Consider the following 17,122-nt stretch of genomic DNA (forward strand, 5'->3'; position numbering starts at 1 on the left):
TAAAAGGATCATACACCATGATTAAGTGGGATTTATCCCAGGGATGCAAGGATTCTTCAACATATGCAAATCAATCAATGTGATACACCATATTAACAAATTGAAGAATAAAAACCATATGATCATCTCAATAGATGCAGAAAAAGCTTTCGACAAAATTCAACACCCATTTATGATAAAAACTCTCCAGAAGGTAGGCATAGAGGGAACCTACCTCAACATAATAAAGGGCATATACGACAAACCCACAGCAAACATCATTCTCAATGGTGAAAAACTGAAAGCATTTCCTCTAAGATCAGGAACAAGACAAGGATGTCCACTCTTGCCACTATTATTCAACATAGGTTTGGAAGTCCTAGCCACAGCAGTCAGAGAAGAAAAAGAAATAAGAAGAATACAAATTAGAAAAGAACAAGTAAAACTGTCACTGTTTGCAGATGACATGATACTATACATATAGAATGCTAAAGATGCCACCAGAAAACTACTAGAGCTAATTGAATTGGGAGATTGGGATTGACATATATATACTAATATGTATAAAATAGATAACTAATAAGAACCTGCTGTCTAAAAAAATAAATAAAATAAAATTCAAGGAAAAAAAATAAAGTACAGGTGAAAAGATGATTCTCAAACAGGAGAAGGTATAACACATCTTTCCATTTGTGGATAGAGCTATGTTTTGAGGTTTGATGGTGGGAAGTTGTTTATGATGAGACTCTTACTTCTGTGTGAAATAAGTCATTTTAGAAAATGAGGGAGAAAGTGGTATTGTCTGATGTTTGAGGACCAGAGAGTTTAAAAGGCCACTGAGTTTACTGAGAATGAAAAGGAGGTGATCAGAGTTATACAAAAGCTTGTTGGCCAACGTTCAATGCCTTCTTGAGGTTGAAGATCACGATAGTCTCTAATAAATGACGGAAATAACTAGGACGTCAGTATAGGTAGCAATGTGATGGTAGAGGAGGAGGAATAGCCCAAGATATAAATCTCACTCCAAAAAGAATTTTTAAGATGAGTTATCAGGTTTTAGTATAAAATGATGATTTACTGTCAGAGAAACTTGATTGCAAATCCGAGCTACTAGGTGTGTGACCCTGGGCAAGTTACTTGGCTTCTCTCAAAATTTCAATTTCATCTTCTGTAAAATATAGACATCTCATTTGATTGTTGTGAAATTAAATGATGAAATATACATGAAGGGCTTAGCGTGATGCCCAGCACACCGTAAATCCTCACTAAATGTTAAATATTTTAATAGACTATTTAATAAGTTTTAAAGATATTAGAGTATGTTTTATATGAAATAGGTGTTATAAAAGGCAAACTGGAAAGGTTTAGAAACGATAGGCATACTAGGAAATTGAGTCTATAGAGAAAAAAATACAGAGTATTATGGAGATAAAAGAAACAGAGAAAGTAAGATCATTGGAACAACTTAATTCTTGGACAATGACCAAAGGTAACTAGGAGGTGAAACATCATGGATCTGACTGGTTATAAAGCTAAACAAACAGAAACTCCCAGGTGTCTTCTGGTGGATAAAGGGTAAAAAGTCTCATCCCTGCACACTGCAGTTTGAGGAGCTGGTGTATGGGTTCTGAAGTTTCACAATTTGAATTCTACAAGTAGGTAGTTGAGACAAAAGACTCAGGGAAAGTAGGCTAAACTTTCCCTTTGACTAGTCCTAAATTAATACTCTCTCCTTTAGAAGGGCTCTCGCCTCCTTATTACAGGAGCATACCCTGCTGGTAGTCTCTCTTATGCATGTGTTTGTACAGTTTACATAAGAATACTTTTCTCCCTTCATCTCCCCTCAACTTCTGCCCATATTTTGATTCAATTTAAGCCTTTTCCATACCTCTTACACCTGCACAAACATCTGCACATTATATATGTATTGTTCATAGTTATTCCACATGCAACTGACATCCAGTTTAAGTTCATCAAGGGTAAAAACCAAGATTCATGCTGCCTAACAGTGTTAAACACATAGTAGGCACTTAAATGTTTCAGGACAAAAGGTCAGGTGGTTTTTTCTAAAGAACTGTACTGATATCAGTATGTCTTATTTCAGTCTTCCAACAAGTTTTACTACTATAAAATAAATTAAGGAGCATACAAAATATAATAATATAAAACAGCAATTGGCAAGCTTTTTCTTAAAAGAGTCAGAGTAAATATTTCTGGCTTGTGAACCATACAGTCTCTGTTGAAACTACTTAACTATGCTCTTGTAGCACAAAAGAAGCCATAAACAATGTGCAAATAAATACAGCATGGTTGTATTCCAATATCTTTATAGATAAATCACCAGCCAGCAGGTTGTAGTTCGCCAAGTCGTGTACCATAAGGAAAATGCTTAGAATTTATTACATGTTGTAAAAGGAAAACATAGCTCAGCAAATACAGAAAGTCCGAAGACAACTGATGAGAAAATACTATACTATCCTTTGAGAGATATATTGGGACCGCTTGGTTTTTGCTATTACATGAAATAATAACAAATTAAATCTATGAAAAGTATGACATTCTAAGGTGATCCCCATGATCCTGTTTCCTGGTATATGTCTTTGTGTAATCTCTTCTCTCTGAATATGGGTGGAACCTGTGACTTGCTTTTAACCCAAAGTATATGGCAAAGGTGATGGGACATCATTTCTGTTACATAAAACTGTGACATCTATCTTGTTGAGAGACATTCTTCCTTACTGGTCTTGAAGAAATAAGATGCCGGTTGTGAGAGAGTGCCTCTGGCTGACAGCAAGGAACTGAATGCTGTCAACCACCGTGTGAGCTTGGAAGCAGATCCTTCCTTCTTCTGTCAAACCTTCAGTGAGAACCCAGCCCTGACTGACACCTTGACTGTTCGCTTGCAGAGGACCCAGCTAAGCTGTGCCTGGACTCCTGACCCACAGAAATTGTTGAAATGATAAATGTGTGTTCTTTTTAAGCTCTTAAGTTTATGTTAATATTGTCACACAGCAATAGGTAACTAAAACAGAAGTACACTTATAGCTGGTTGTAATTAATTGTTTAAAAGCATATTATTTTTCTCCTACTTCTAGATCTAAAATTACATAATTAACCTAAGAGATTAAATTAAAAATAATGCTTTCATAAATGTCACATAACTTGTATTTCAATTACTGACTTCTATTAAATCTTTTTGATGCTCGATAGCTCCACATATAGACCAAGATCCTTTATGTAAAAAGAAGCTGTGTGAACTTTAAATATTTATGCCATCCTTTCACTTTTGATACTTTTCAGGTGTTCCATATTTACCCATGTACCAGACTGTCAGAAAGCGATTTAAATATAAAACATCTCAAAACCTATTCCAGTACTGAAGGATGAAACATGTTTTAAGAAAACTCTATCTTTGATTTTCAAAGTAAATGTAGGAGCCCCTTAGTTCTTCAATCTATTCCTCAGAAAAGGGCCTTTTAAGTATTCATATTCATTAATTTTGTTGCATTCCGAAGGTCTAAAGTAGACCTACCATGGGTTTTCTGGCAGTGCTCACTGTCTCCAGTTTCCATAGTTACATTGCTTCTGAAACCGTAAATCCACTACTCTGTTATGCCACACTCATGTGCATGTGCACACTGAGACACAGAGTTGCCTTGGTAAATGAGAGAACGGTTAAAATGTTCACAGTCTATAGTGAAAAGTTATTAGTGCAAATCATCTTCAGGCTTTAATTTTCTCTCACTTGTGGAATAAAAAAAATCTTTGAGTGATGAGCAGTATAGTAATGGCCTAAGCTTCTAACCACTGACCTTAAATCTCCATATTTGGTTTGTATTTCAAACTATTCATCCATTTCTTAAGGCAGAATTCATCTGTTGTACAAGCTGTATTGACCAGGAAACGGAGAAAAGTAGAAAACCTGGTAGATAAGATGCCTTCTGCTAATCTAATCTCTCAAAGAAATGTAAAAATGCTTCCAAATTTTGTTTTAAGATTTCCTAGAGAAAACAAGCTAACAGATAATAAAACTAAGTTTACTTAAGTTATACATATTTTTAAAAATCTTATACACTTAGAAGAAGTTGATAGTAGGGCATAAACAATAATGAGACGATTGAAAATATTAGCTTTATGGAAAGACCAGACTATAAAGGCAAGGCCTTTGCTTTATACTTGTTATATTGTTTTATGCATTATTAATTCAACAAATAGTTATAGAATACCTAGTTTAATACTTGGTGAATTGATATTTCATCAAAGGCAGACCCTTTTTTTTTTATCTGTCACTGTGCGTTAGTTATTCTTATTTGAGTTTTTCCTTATTATATATTGTCAAAAAATCTCCTTAGCTAGATCACCAAGTTCATTAGACGTGTTGTTTCTGCATAACTGCCGACATCAACACTAAGCTTTCTGTCACTATGTAACAAGGATCCTCTTCCTCCAGCTTTCAGTAACATGGACCTTCTTCCTTTATAGCCTCATCGGCAGTGTCCTCAAAGTACAGAGTTCTACTAATGATCTCTTTACAGTGATTTAGGCTTTTTCTAATGTGTTCCTCAAAATCCTTCCAGCCCTTGCCCACTGCCTGGTTCTAAAGCCACTCTCATATTTCTATTTTATATTTGTTATGGAAGCACTCACTTTTAAAACACCAAAATCTGTTATGAAATAACATTTTCAATGTTTGCAGAAGATGATTGCCTACTTAGAAAATTCAAGTGAATCTATAAACAATTCAAAAGTTGCTGGTTATAAGATGGATATACAAAAGTCAATAGTAGCCCCTTGTACAGCTACAGTCAACAATAAAGTGTAGTAATAATAAACACATCTATTATGGTATTAACTTATGTTGTAATTATTTACTTTACTTATGTCTCCTCCTTAAGGGAAGAGAGTAACTCATTTATATTTGTAACCCCAATATCTAGCATGCACCTGGGTGTTCAGCGAACATTTTTTGAATGAATTATCAGTTGTCATTGGATTCTTAGTATCATTCACATATACTTCCACTGGAGAAAAGAATAAAAATTTAGCTGGATATTTTTTAAACCATTATAATAATCTCCAGAGTTTTGTTCATCAAAGAGAAAAGTCCCAGGTTCAAATCATGAAATGCCATTCTTCACTTTTCACCTATTTGGACTGGTAAAGATTAAAATGTTTGATAATGCACATTGTTGTTAAGGGTAAGGGTAACCTAATATTCTTATAACATTTGATTGAAGTATAAGGTAGCATAACCTCTTGGCAGAGCAATCTAATATCTAATACAATTTAACATGCTTCTATCAACTAAGCCTATATCTTGGAATTTATTCTATAGATACTATATACTTATATGTGTATGCAGACTTTATATATAAGACTTGTATAACAGGATTGTTAGTAACAGAAAATAATGAGTTAAACTTATCAGTAGAGAATGATTTAAGTAAATTGTGGCATAACTATACAATAAAATCCTATTCAGTTGCCGAGAAGAATGAGGTATACCTATATGAATGCACATGAACAGATCTCTAACATGTATTAAGCAGAAAAAACAAGGTGCTGAATGCTCCCATGTATATTAGTTATGTTGAAATATTTGGGTGGGAAACCCAGGACAGTACTGTCCCTGGGTATGGGGAGTGAGGAACTGAAAGGACAACCCAATTTTTCTACATGTCCTTTTATATTTTCTGTATTTATATACTTATATCAAAACTGTGAATTATTTTTTCCCAAAATTCCTTCAATCATTCTTTACTTACTAAAAGATAAATTTAAAAACTGCAACTGACATGACCATTTCTAGAATTTAAGCATAGGTCACACTAAATTTGGAGTATCGTATTCAGTTCTGGGCACAGTTAAAGAGACAATGCCAGGGACTTCCCTGGTGGCGCAATGGTTAAGAATCTGCCTGCCAATGCAGGAGACACGGGTTCGAGCCCTGGTCCGGGAAGATCCCACATGCCACAGAGCATCTAAGCCCATGAGCCACAACTACTGAGCCCATGTGCCACAACTCCTGAAGCCCACACACTCTAGGGCCCGTGCACTGCAACGATGAGTAGCCCCCACTCACCACGACTAGAGAAAAGCCCGCATGCAGCAACGAAGACCCAACGCAGCCATAAATAAATAAATTAATTAATTTAAAAAAATAAAAGAGAGAGACAATGCCAGACCAAAAGGTGCGACATGAGAACAACTAGGAGAGTGAGGAGTGTGAAACCTGTTTAAGAAACTATGTCTAGGGCTTCCCTGGTGGCGTAGTAGTTGAGAGTCCGCCTGCCGATGCAGGAGACACTGGTTCGTGCCACGGTCCGGGAAGATCCCACATGCCGCGGAGCGTCTGGGCCCGTGAGCCATGGCTGCTGAGCCTGCGCGTCTGCAGCCTGTGCTCCGCAATGGGAGAGGCTACAACAGTGAGAGGCCTGCGTACCGCAAACTATGTCTATCTAGTTTGGAGAAGATTTGAGGTGATTAAATACTTATTTTCAAATATTTTAAGAGTGTCATGTGAAAGAGTATCAGAGGACAAAACTAGGAACAACAAACTTGTTACAGGCATACAAATTAAACATTAATATACAGAATTTTCTAATAAATCATACATTTTCAATAACAAAGCATTGCTTTGTAAAGTAGTGAGCCCTTTAAACTAGATAATCTGTACTCAAATGATGTTTGAAATCTGTCAAGGATTATGGAAAAGTGATTTGTGGCCAAATGGGAGCTTTGATTATATAACTGCCGAGGTTTATTTCAATTCCAAGATTCTATGATCTAAACTTAAAAAAAATCTAAGTAGGGTTATGTATGTGTATTTAAGTAAGAACCAATGAAGCTTTAAAGATGAACAAAAATGTGATTTGTCAGTTTGTTACTTTTCTTTTAGTTAGAAGACAATTATGATAAAAATCTGTGATATATACAATGGGCTTATGTGTACATCAACTTATCTAATGAATCATTGTAATAATCCCACTCTAAATACTGAGATTCTCCAAAAAATCTATTGGCATTAATTTTAGTTTTTTTAAAACAAATGGAGGGCAAAGCACTGTGAACATTTTTAAATTATAAGAGCTACATTTTCATATATATATTTTCCTAATTCATTTCAAGTTCAGATCAACATTTTAATTTAAATTAGAACTTAAGGCAATTCCTCTTTAATTTACCTTAACTCTTGTATAATTTACCTTAACTTTTGTAGAGTGTAAATACTTAATTTCAGAATAGGCAAACCCATAAAATCATTATGCACAAGAGAAAACTGTGACTGGGAAGAGCAAAGTATGTATGCTAGACTAACCAATTAGAAGAACTGTTCCAACGGCCAAACCTCCACCTGGAAATGAAACAAAACCAAGAAGAAAATTAATCTACCTTTTCACATTATCTTTAGCATAAAAGTTAAGCATTATCAAGGACAGGTATTTCAATAACTTAAAAATTGCAGTTAAAAACAACATTTTAATTACCTTTGCAATACTCTGCTTAAGGTGCTATTATGAAATAATTACATATTATATGTAATTATACACTACACATTACAATTACTTTCATAATATACTGTACTATCCTCCTTTCTCCTGTTAGGACCATGCAGCATTCAACATAACTGGTTAAGCAATCCATAAATGTTATATTTAGCACTTGCTAATAAATTAGCTCAATAGCTGAGACCTATGTGCACAGTAACTTAACTACAACAGAAGTACAACACAGAAAAGAAAGGTTATTATAATAGAAATTCCACTTTAATATTTATTCTCAAATTTAATAAGCCCTGGAATAAAAACCCTGATAATTAAAACGAATTCTTTTTCCATTATTAACAATATACACAAAGTCAGGACATACTCTAAATATTGTCATTTCAAACAAAAAAGGCACAATCACAAAACACATTTTCAATTTTACTAGAAAATGTTATTTTAAATATCTGAATTAGGGTAATATGATCATAAACATATAACTCAAATAGTTTATTAGAAATCAATTTAAAATCGTTTTAGGAAACTAGAACAACATCAGAAAGATAAAGACATTCACCTATTTGACTCCTGATATTTTGTCTGTAAAACCACTTGTAAAAGTATTACTAGGTATAATTAATGTTGCAAACGGTAACAAATTCACTTAAAAATTTAAGAATGTGTACACAAAGAATGAAATGTACTTAAAGTATAATTAATTAAAAAAGAAACTAAAAATTGTTGGACAGTTGAAGACAATATTACTAGGGTTTTGTTTGTTTGCACAAAACGGTGAAACACTTAGAATAACAATAAAGAACTTTTCCCCAAAAAAGTTTTGTAGTGGCGAACACTACATAGAAAAACTTAATATGAAAAATTCATTTGATAGTGCTTATTTTTTGCCTTGCAAATAAGCATACATAACTGCTATGTTTCAAAGAATTTGAAATTTGGTAACATGCATGCACACAGAATACAATCCAACATTTGGGGACTTTATAAACAAAACATTCCAAATTGTTAGAAAACAATTTTTTTAAAAATGAAACCAATACATTTATATATTTTAAATGGATTTTTTATAGAACCAAATATGTATTTTAATTTCACATTAAGATAAGTTCCTTCATTTTAGCATTTAAAGCCACACCAGACTACACAGGATAACTCCAAATGTTGGTCAAACTAAAAGATTGACATAAACTGAAATATGTGTGATGATAATAACCATAAAGGATCAGAGCAAATTTTCTTTGGGACAAGATTAGACTAAATATTTAATTTTATAGTTTGTGCTACATATAGACCACTACTAACTTTTTAATCCATTTTAAACACTTTAAATCACACTTTCCAACTCCTTACTTCACTATTTTCCCTTACATGCAAAAATAAATATTTAACTACATAATCATCATTTTGTGTATTTGAGATGAAATAATACAAGAACATAACAGATACTGCAGTGTCTAGTCTACAGCAAGTACTATAAAAAAGTTAGCTGCCTTTCTTTCTATAACTTAATTTTTATAGGAAGGATTTAGATCTCTTATCTAAACTTCTTTGGGTCTACATTCATGTCTCCTCAAATTAGGAATTTATATAAGGCCTCCAAGTTGAATAGTTAGAGAAGTATTTTGTGAATTATATTCACAGTGAAATAATGAGAACAGATAAAGAAATAGTTTCCCTATTAAATGAAGTGATACCTTGCTCAGGTGACTTGCCCAAGGAGGTACAGTAAGAGCTACCCTTACGAGACTGGCAATTATTTTCTGACTAGAAACTAAATGATACACCAAAATTGTATCATTAGATAAATGGTGATCACCTTAACAGTAAATCAGACTAGGCTAAGGTAGTTTTCTGTAAGAATGAGTCAAACAATCCACTGTTCCTGATAATTCAGGAACCATCCCTCAAATTTTTAAAATCTCACATATATTAAAATTCTGATGTTTGGAAAATTTGAACATTACTTAAAACAAGATAATATGAAGACAGCTTAATGACTTTTATCAGCCAAATTAATATTCTATCAGGACTTCTCTTACAAAAAGGCAACTTTCTTTTTTTCTAATGGGCTATATAATGTAAATTCACTAGAGTCAAATTTGAATTGGCCCTAGTAAATGTTGGTCGTTTGGAAGGTTGGTCGTGGGAAATAAGAAGCCACCTTATTAATTATTTGTAAATCAAGTTTTTATTCTATGTATATGAGGTAAAATTATTTGACATGTACATACACACACACATATAGCAGCAAAGTTCCTCTATTCTTCCAACTTCATTTTAGTGTGTGACAAGACCCCCCATTTCCCATTCTAGTTATATTTTAAACTAGAGTAAATTTGAATAAGTTTGTAGTCATGCTCCCTACCAAAAATTGAAAAGCTTAAACAACCAACCATGACAAGATGTCTTGACATGGCATGTTCAACAAGTTAGTTTTCATACATCTTTAAATTCAGTAATAAATTAGTAACTTCAAAAGCAACACAGATTTCACACTAATAGTTCCCAATTAAAATAGAAATAAAATAGTTCCTAATAGTCCACTAAAATGTCTGACATGTAAGTAATGGGGTAAGTAAGCACTCGTCTTATTTCTATAATGAAACATACAAAGGAGTAAAATTGTCTTGTTTATGGCCTCCTCTTCTCTTTAATCATATCTTAGAGAAATCAGCAATATTCTAAGTCACTAAGCAAATAAACTGTTGGTTTTACTTCTAGACCTTTTTAAGAAGTACATTAAGTTATTCTTCAGCTTACTAAAAAATATGGGTAGAATATTTCATCAACTTGTAAGACTACATGAGTTTGAAAGCTTGAAGATACTTTGCAAGTCTGATATCTTAAAGTATTAATTTCATCAAGCTTTTACATTTTAAAAAAATGACAGCATTTTGTCTGAAAACAAGAAAAAAATCTGATAGTGTAAAAACATCAGAAAATTTAAGATTTTAAGTGCCAATATCTATTTTTTTTTAAATATGAAGGAAAGAATTTAAAAAATTCATGTGAATAGTTAGAAAGTGATATATTAATTTAGAGGGAGAAAATTCAATGCCACATACTGCCCCCCAAAAATCTTTAATTAAGCTATAAATTTAGGGTAAATGAGGTCAAATTAATATATTAGAATATTAAGGTCCAGAAGTGGTATCTTATTTTACAACAAGGGCAACTCCTTTTTCAAAGTTAGAGGAAGTAAAAGGAAAAAGAAATACAAGACAGGAAAGTTAAGTGATTTATACCAGTCCTTTCCAGTGCTCTCTATAAATGGTTTTGCTTAAAATTATAGAAAGGCATTTTAGGGAAAATGCAACATAAAAAACCAGTACATATTCTTGGTTCATGGCAATATCCTTAACTACTTAACTAATGCCACACTTCAAATTAAATTGCAGTTATGTCATTAACAGGTCTACTTTTTCTCCTTTCTCTAGGAGGTATGAAACATCCCAACAACTCTTGATTATCACAACTATTGGCTGGGCAAATATGGGAATCAAAAAAGACAAGCCATCAGCAATGAGAATGGTTCTGTAGATTAAATTACACAAAACCATTTTACATAGCAATACAAAGGAATAAGCTACTTTTACTTTAAATGTACAGCTATCAATTGTTAAAATGTCATAACCAGGATTATGTTAAATATATAATCCAAGATCAATGCATATCATCCCACACTCCAGATTAAGATATAGTGGAGCAAAGGAACTACAACCACCAGTATTTATTTTTTCACAGCAGTGCTGAAAATGGCAGCTACCCTCAAGCTTCTTCAGAGTCCCCTTCCTGGACTATTATTTACCTCTAATCCCTATTTCCATTTACTTGACTGTCAAAATTTAAGAAGTTCTGAACAGCACAGAGTTAAGCCAGTTAAACCTGAGAAGTCATCGTTCCTTCGAATATCTTTTTGAAGGATGAGACTGGGGGTTAATATGGTCCTAAAATGGACTATATATCCTAGAAAAAGTGAAATTCTGCCAGAATCCTTTACCTACTGTATAATCTCTCTTTGGAAATTCCTGGAAGAAGAAAAATGAAATATTTACATATAGTGTCCTCAAATAACAACATAAATGTCCTGGAAAGGCAGGATTGAGAAACTGGGTCAGGAAATATCAGAACTTAAAAAATTAACCAACTTGGGAAAGGTATATCGATATCTAACAATAAAATAAGCTGTCAGAACAAAAATATGTAATACAATTAGATCATGTAAAAGATGCAGTAATAGGGAATTCTCAAATTTTTAAAACACTTTCGAGTAAGCAATGGAAATATTAGCATATCATCAAATAACTAATTTTCAATTAGCCTATATTATGCCTTTCAAATATGTTTTGCATCTGCACTTAAAATTACAATAATGTCACAGTGGCAGTAGTAAAATATCACTGCAGTGTATGTCAGTGACAATACAATATTTACTTGTTACGCAGTAACCACAGAATATATATAGGCAAGAATCACAATATCACAGTATAGGTTCATCATTCTAATATCACCAAATCCTACTATCATTACATTTTGTCACAATGTCTATATTAGACTTGTCACAATCTGAGTCAAATAACATTTTAGAACAACAATATAATCTGAATTGCTTTTACTTTTGTGTATACACATGAGCAGCCAAATGTTTCACATTCAAATAATGGTTTAATGAAAAACAAATGTATAGGGTTTGCTCCATAGGGCCACACAAAATAGAAAATCAAAGTACAAAAATGCCTTAAGAAATTAACAACAACTGAAATACTTCTGGACAGTTTATTATTCCAAATGTAGTAACTCCTATTATAACAATGTCTTCAACTTCTCTGCAATTTGAGAATTAACTGTACACATGCAAAACATATTTCAAAATATCCAAAAACTGATATTTATTTCAATCATCTTAATGAACACTAATTTTTAGCATAAGCTTGTTAGAGTCAAATTATTAGAGTCCCCATCTCCAAGCAAATCTGGAAAAATTTTAAATTACAGTTCAAGTTTATATCACTGTAGAAACACATGAGGAAGGTGCTTTGGGTCACCTTTCTGGTGGGTGCTTTAAGAGACTATATGGTTAAATCTTTAGGCTTAGATTCAATAAATGGTTAAAAACACTTGAAAAGGGTTCTCAGAAATTTGAAACAGTTGCAGCATAGCGCAGAGCACTAAATGTGGAGCTTAAAGATCAGCCCAGATTGTCACTAGTTTTGTGACTCTGTTCATGTTAGTTAATCTCTGAGTCTGATTTTAGAACTCAAACACATAATTCCATCCTATGTGTTTCATAATCTCTTGTCCAGGTTTTTTCCTACACAATATTTTTCCTTCAACCAAGAACTTATTTAGAATCTACTACGTGCCAGGTACTGTGCTAGGCACATTTTGTTATTCTAATGAGGAACTGAAAGTATAATGTTAAAAATGTGACCTTTTTGTTTGGAGAGTTTCAAGATCAAGTGAATGAAGTTACACATCTCCATTGAGTTACAAAAAGGAAAAAAAAAATTAAAGACTAGGAACAGCCTCTAAGCTTTAAGTTTAAATATAGGGCGACACCAAGTAAGGCTCACAAGGGAAAGAAAGTGAGACAAATATTTGCTAACTAGATATTTTGAATCATTTCTGTTTATAGTACCATGCAATTGAGGAAGGCAACAGTCTTGAAACAATTAAGGGAAAATACTTAGATTTATGTAGAAATAACCAGGATCCAGTTAAGGTCATGAAATAACAGAGGCAAGAAGCCATACTCTTTTTTATTGGCCTCGTCATTTTCTATTGTACTAAACCTATCTGAGAAGCCTACCTGTGGGAAAAAAATTACAGAGAGAAAATGTCAAGGGAAGTACAAGAACAAGCAATGGCATTTGTAATATTTTATGAAAGTGTACAAGGCTTAACTGACACATCTCACCCTATAAAAATGTTATGAAATATAAACATGGACCAATTTTAGTAAAGTAGCATTCTGATAGGAATTAACTAATTTACAAGCCTTATTAACACTGCAACTTTGTCCTACCAATCTAATCTGTTCAATCTTTTCAACATAAGTTATGAATCAAGAATATTCTTTAGTAGCCTTCTTATGAAAAATTCCAGAGATTATACAGGGAAGCCTAAAAACTGGACTTCTTTTTCTTGTCAAATGTGAATTAATTTTAAACATATTGTTTGAGATGTAACTCTGGGAAGCAAAATATATAGAAGAAAAAATAACAAAAACAAATATGCATATATTTAACGCAGATGCTGGGTATGACTGCTAAGGTCAAATACCGGCTTTAACTACTTTGGATCCACATAAGCCTTTAACACACATTCTCTTAAAGTCATTATAATTTGTTTAAAGATTCAGAACCAGGAGATAAGCAGCCTGGTGGTGAAGAGGGGAAGTTACTTTCTTCGGCATTTTCTAATGAAGCCCATCTCTCACAACTGCTACAAACTTTTGTTATTCCAAACCGTGAGCTACCTGGGGTTGACAGAAGGGTTCATTCACAGACCGGGACGGGGATACTAGATCAATGGCAAACCGTCTCCAAACATTAATGATTCCCCTTGACTAGGAAGCATGTCAGGGTAAAAGCATGTAGGTTTCCTGTCTTATTCTAGAAAAAAGCTGGCGGGCACCAGAGTTGGAAGTGGGAGCACGAAAACAAATTTAGTTAACAGCATTTAGAAGTCTCCATGCAACCCTTCCTCCCCTCCATCTCCATCAGACCGGGCTATCCTCTCCACGTCCGAAGGCTGAGAGGTCAGAGAGAGATGTGGGGTCAGAGTGGCTCCCCCGGGCAGGTCCCCTCCCTAGTTTTCCCTCTGTTGAGCCCAGATCTCCGTTCTGAACCGACCTAGGAGCTGGTCCAGGGCTGGGAGCCCGGTTGATACCAGCAGCTGTCCATTCCGCACCGACGGTCGTGTCCCCGCGATGGACACCAGTCGAGAGCAGCCGCTGTCGGTACCGCTGGCTCTAGGACCCCTCCGCTGGAAGCTGGTGACGCTGTCCCTGCTAGCCGCCACCACCATAGACCCAGGACTCCTGGTGCCTGTGCTGCAGGTCGCCGCTGCCGCCATCTTGGCGCTTCCCGCGTTCACCCAATAGGAACTCCGGGAGCTCAAGCCTCGGGTCTGTCAGAGCCAGCCCCAAACTCCCGCCTCCTTGCCTCCTCCTCGGCTCCCGAAGCCAATAGGACTAAGAGTTCCCGCCCGAGTCAACCAATGGCAAGGCGTATTACTGAAAAGTGCATTCTACGTAAGGACGACGGACTTCTTCAAGGCCCAGGTGAGAAAGAGACCCCCTGAGTCCTGGGTGAGAGCCTTCGGGGTTCTTTGGGACTAAAGGTGGGTAATATCATTCAACATTTTTCTCGTTTTGAGTGCTCTCATTCACGCTGAATTAAAGAAAAGGCTGGTGGAGCGGTATATCAAGTAAATACCAGTAGGACCTTGCACTTTTCTCCGCTCAGTATTAAAGAGGATACTCCCTCCCACCCCTTTCTCTTCTGATTTTTTGGGAGAAAATTCCCTCCGCCATCCTTTTCAGGTCTTTTTCTGAACGGTTGTGTAATATTGAAGGGATTGGAACTCTTACCTTAGCGACCTGTTGAGCCCCTGGGCTTGGTTCCTCAGTGCCTGTGACAGGTGGGTTGGATTTAGACGTTAGAGTAAAAACACCTGAGCTTTGAGGCGATTTGGTTTTCCCCCGTTTCAAACAGAAAATGCACCCCTCTGATAAGTCCCCGTGAGTAGCTTTCGTTAATTTTAATTAGTGCTTCTGGAAGTCTTAGAGCGCCTTTGCATAAGTGGTGTGAATGATAAGTGTTACTCTGACAACCTTGTTCACACATTTAATTGTCGTTTGCTGTTAAGGCACCTGCAAATAACAGAAGATACTTCAGGGTTTTTTTTCCCCGAAAAACTGATAAGAGTTAGATGTGTACGTGCTTTCTTTTTCAAGTGATTTATGAACTCTGAATCAAGAGCTTATTAGAATAGGAAGTTTAATTCCTATTAAAATAGAAAAAAACATGTAATTTAGAACTGTGTCCTTGGATTTAAATTTTGTTTTCAAAATTTTGAGCTGGCCGGGGTAGGGGATTGGAGTAACTGATTTTTAAAGGCATTCATGATTGACAAGTGTCCAAACTAAAAAAGACTCACAAATTATGCTTGCACTAATAGTTATTGGTTTTGACAGTGATCTGTGATACTTTTAAAATACATCCAAACTTCATGGAAATTCTTGCCATTGAATTGTTTTAAATCTCAGTGACCTTTTTAAGACTTTTTGGCTGATTTTATTTGATAAACAGATTATATTGCTAAATAGTGACTAGAGTTTTTCATTTGGGATGGTTTTTGTTTTTTGTTTGTTTTTTAAAGAAAAATGTTCAGGAAAGAAAAACTGAAACAACACCTTGCTATTTAACAATATATCAACTGCAAAGCTCGATCAAGGTTTAGATGCTTTCACTTAGACTCTCACCAGTATAAATCTGTAATCTAAATTGTTCAGTAAATAGCTGTTGAGTGTTTACTGTCTGCTTGGAGCTAACCTTGTCATTTTAGGCCTATAGAAGTAAAAAATGTTCTCATGTGGGAGAGATAAGATTAACACATAGAAAACAGCATAGCAGTTAAAATGAACACATTGAACAATATATGTTAATTTTGTCCTGTAGTAAATAATTATACTAAGAAGACCAAAACAAAAAGTGACAAAGCAACCTAATATCAAATAGGAACTTCTCAGATAGTTTTGCTGCTCTGAAAACTTTGAAGTACTACAAATATTGAATTTTTATAGGTTTCTTTACTATGTATTCCCTTGTTTTCTACTCTTTACTTCAGCCTTTAGTTTTCTAAACCTTATTACTAGAAGTGAAAAATTGTTTTTCACCTTTAACTGTAATCCAGGAAGCATGACATATGTGTGCACCAAGGCATTCCTGAAATTAGGATATATCTTTGGTATAACATTATCATAGAATAAATTAATTTAATCTGTCCTTTTTTTTTTTAACAAAGACACAACCTTTGCTCTCAAAGCAAATAATCCCAAATACTTGAATTTACTGGTATGTAGAGTAGAATATAAACATTGGAATAAATGAAGTTTTTAATGGAAGGGAAGAATTAAAAGGGTATATGTGTTTTTTTTGTTTTTTTTTTTTCAATTGCAACGTGTGACCTTTATTTGGATTCTAGGGTTTTTTGTTTGTTTGTTTTTTTATCTTTATTTTATTTTTTATTTTTATTTTTTTGCTTTATAACAAATTTAATCAGTTATACATATACATATGTTCCCATATCCCCTCCCTTTACCAGCAATGTTTATTGTTTTTTTGTTTTTTTTTTAATAACAAATTTAATCAGTTATACATATACATGTGTTCCCATATCCCCTCCCTTTTGCGTCTCCCTCCCACCCTCCCTATCCCACCCCTCCAGGCGGTCACAAAGCACCGAGCTGATCTCCCTGTGCTATGCGGCTGCTTCCCACTAGCTATCTACCTTACGTTTGGTAGTGTATGTATGTCCATGCCGCTCTTTCACTTTGTCACAGCTTAAAAAGGGTATATGTTTAGGTGTGGTGTTAAATGATTAATAACAATTATTTACTGAGCACATAGTAAATC

General features: G+C 34.5%; 2 protein-coding genes across 8 annotated transcripts in view; one reads left to right on the forward strand and one right to left on the reverse strand.

Moving 5' to 3' along the window:
• The window catches only part of ELP4 (elongator acetyltransferase complex subunit 4), a 239,823-nt gene extending 225,201 nt beyond the window's left edge, over nt 1–14,622 (reverse strand). Inside the window, exons 1-2 of one of the 2 annotated variants that reach the window (XM_082627310.1) lie at nt 14,336–14,620; nt 7,298–7,333 (exon numbers count right to left, since the gene is read on the reverse strand). In XM_082627310.1, coding sequence (XP_082483436.1) covers nt 7,298–7,333; nt 14,336–14,558 — 259 coding nt within the window. In that variant the 5' untranslated portion in view covers nt 14,559–14,620. Of the gene's footprint in view, nt 1–7,297; nt 7,334–14,335 lie in introns of both variants that reach the window. The other variant, XM_082627311.1, reaches the window with a different exon arrangement.
• Nucleotides 14,623–14,679: 57 nt separating this feature from the next.
• Nucleotides 14,680–17,122, forward strand: part of IMMP1L (inner mitochondrial membrane peptidase subunit 1) — a 72,742-nt gene continuing 70,299 nt past the window's right edge. For 4 of the 6 annotated variants that reach the window (XM_082627315.1, XM_082627316.1, XM_082627314.1 and 1 more), the window contains exon 1: nt 14,740–14,825. The gene's annotated coding sequence lies outside the window, so the exon portion shown is untranslated. Of the gene's footprint in view, nt 14,826–17,122 lie in introns of all 6 variants that reach the window. The other 2 variants (XM_082627317.1, XM_082627318.1) reach the window with 2 other exon arrangements.

Source organism: Mesoplodon mirus, assembly GCF_964341445.2.
Source record: "Mesoplodon mirus genome assembly, chromosome: 7".
NCBI lineage: Eukaryota > Metazoa > Chordata > Mammalia > Artiodactyla > Ziphiidae > Mesoplodon > Mesoplodon mirus.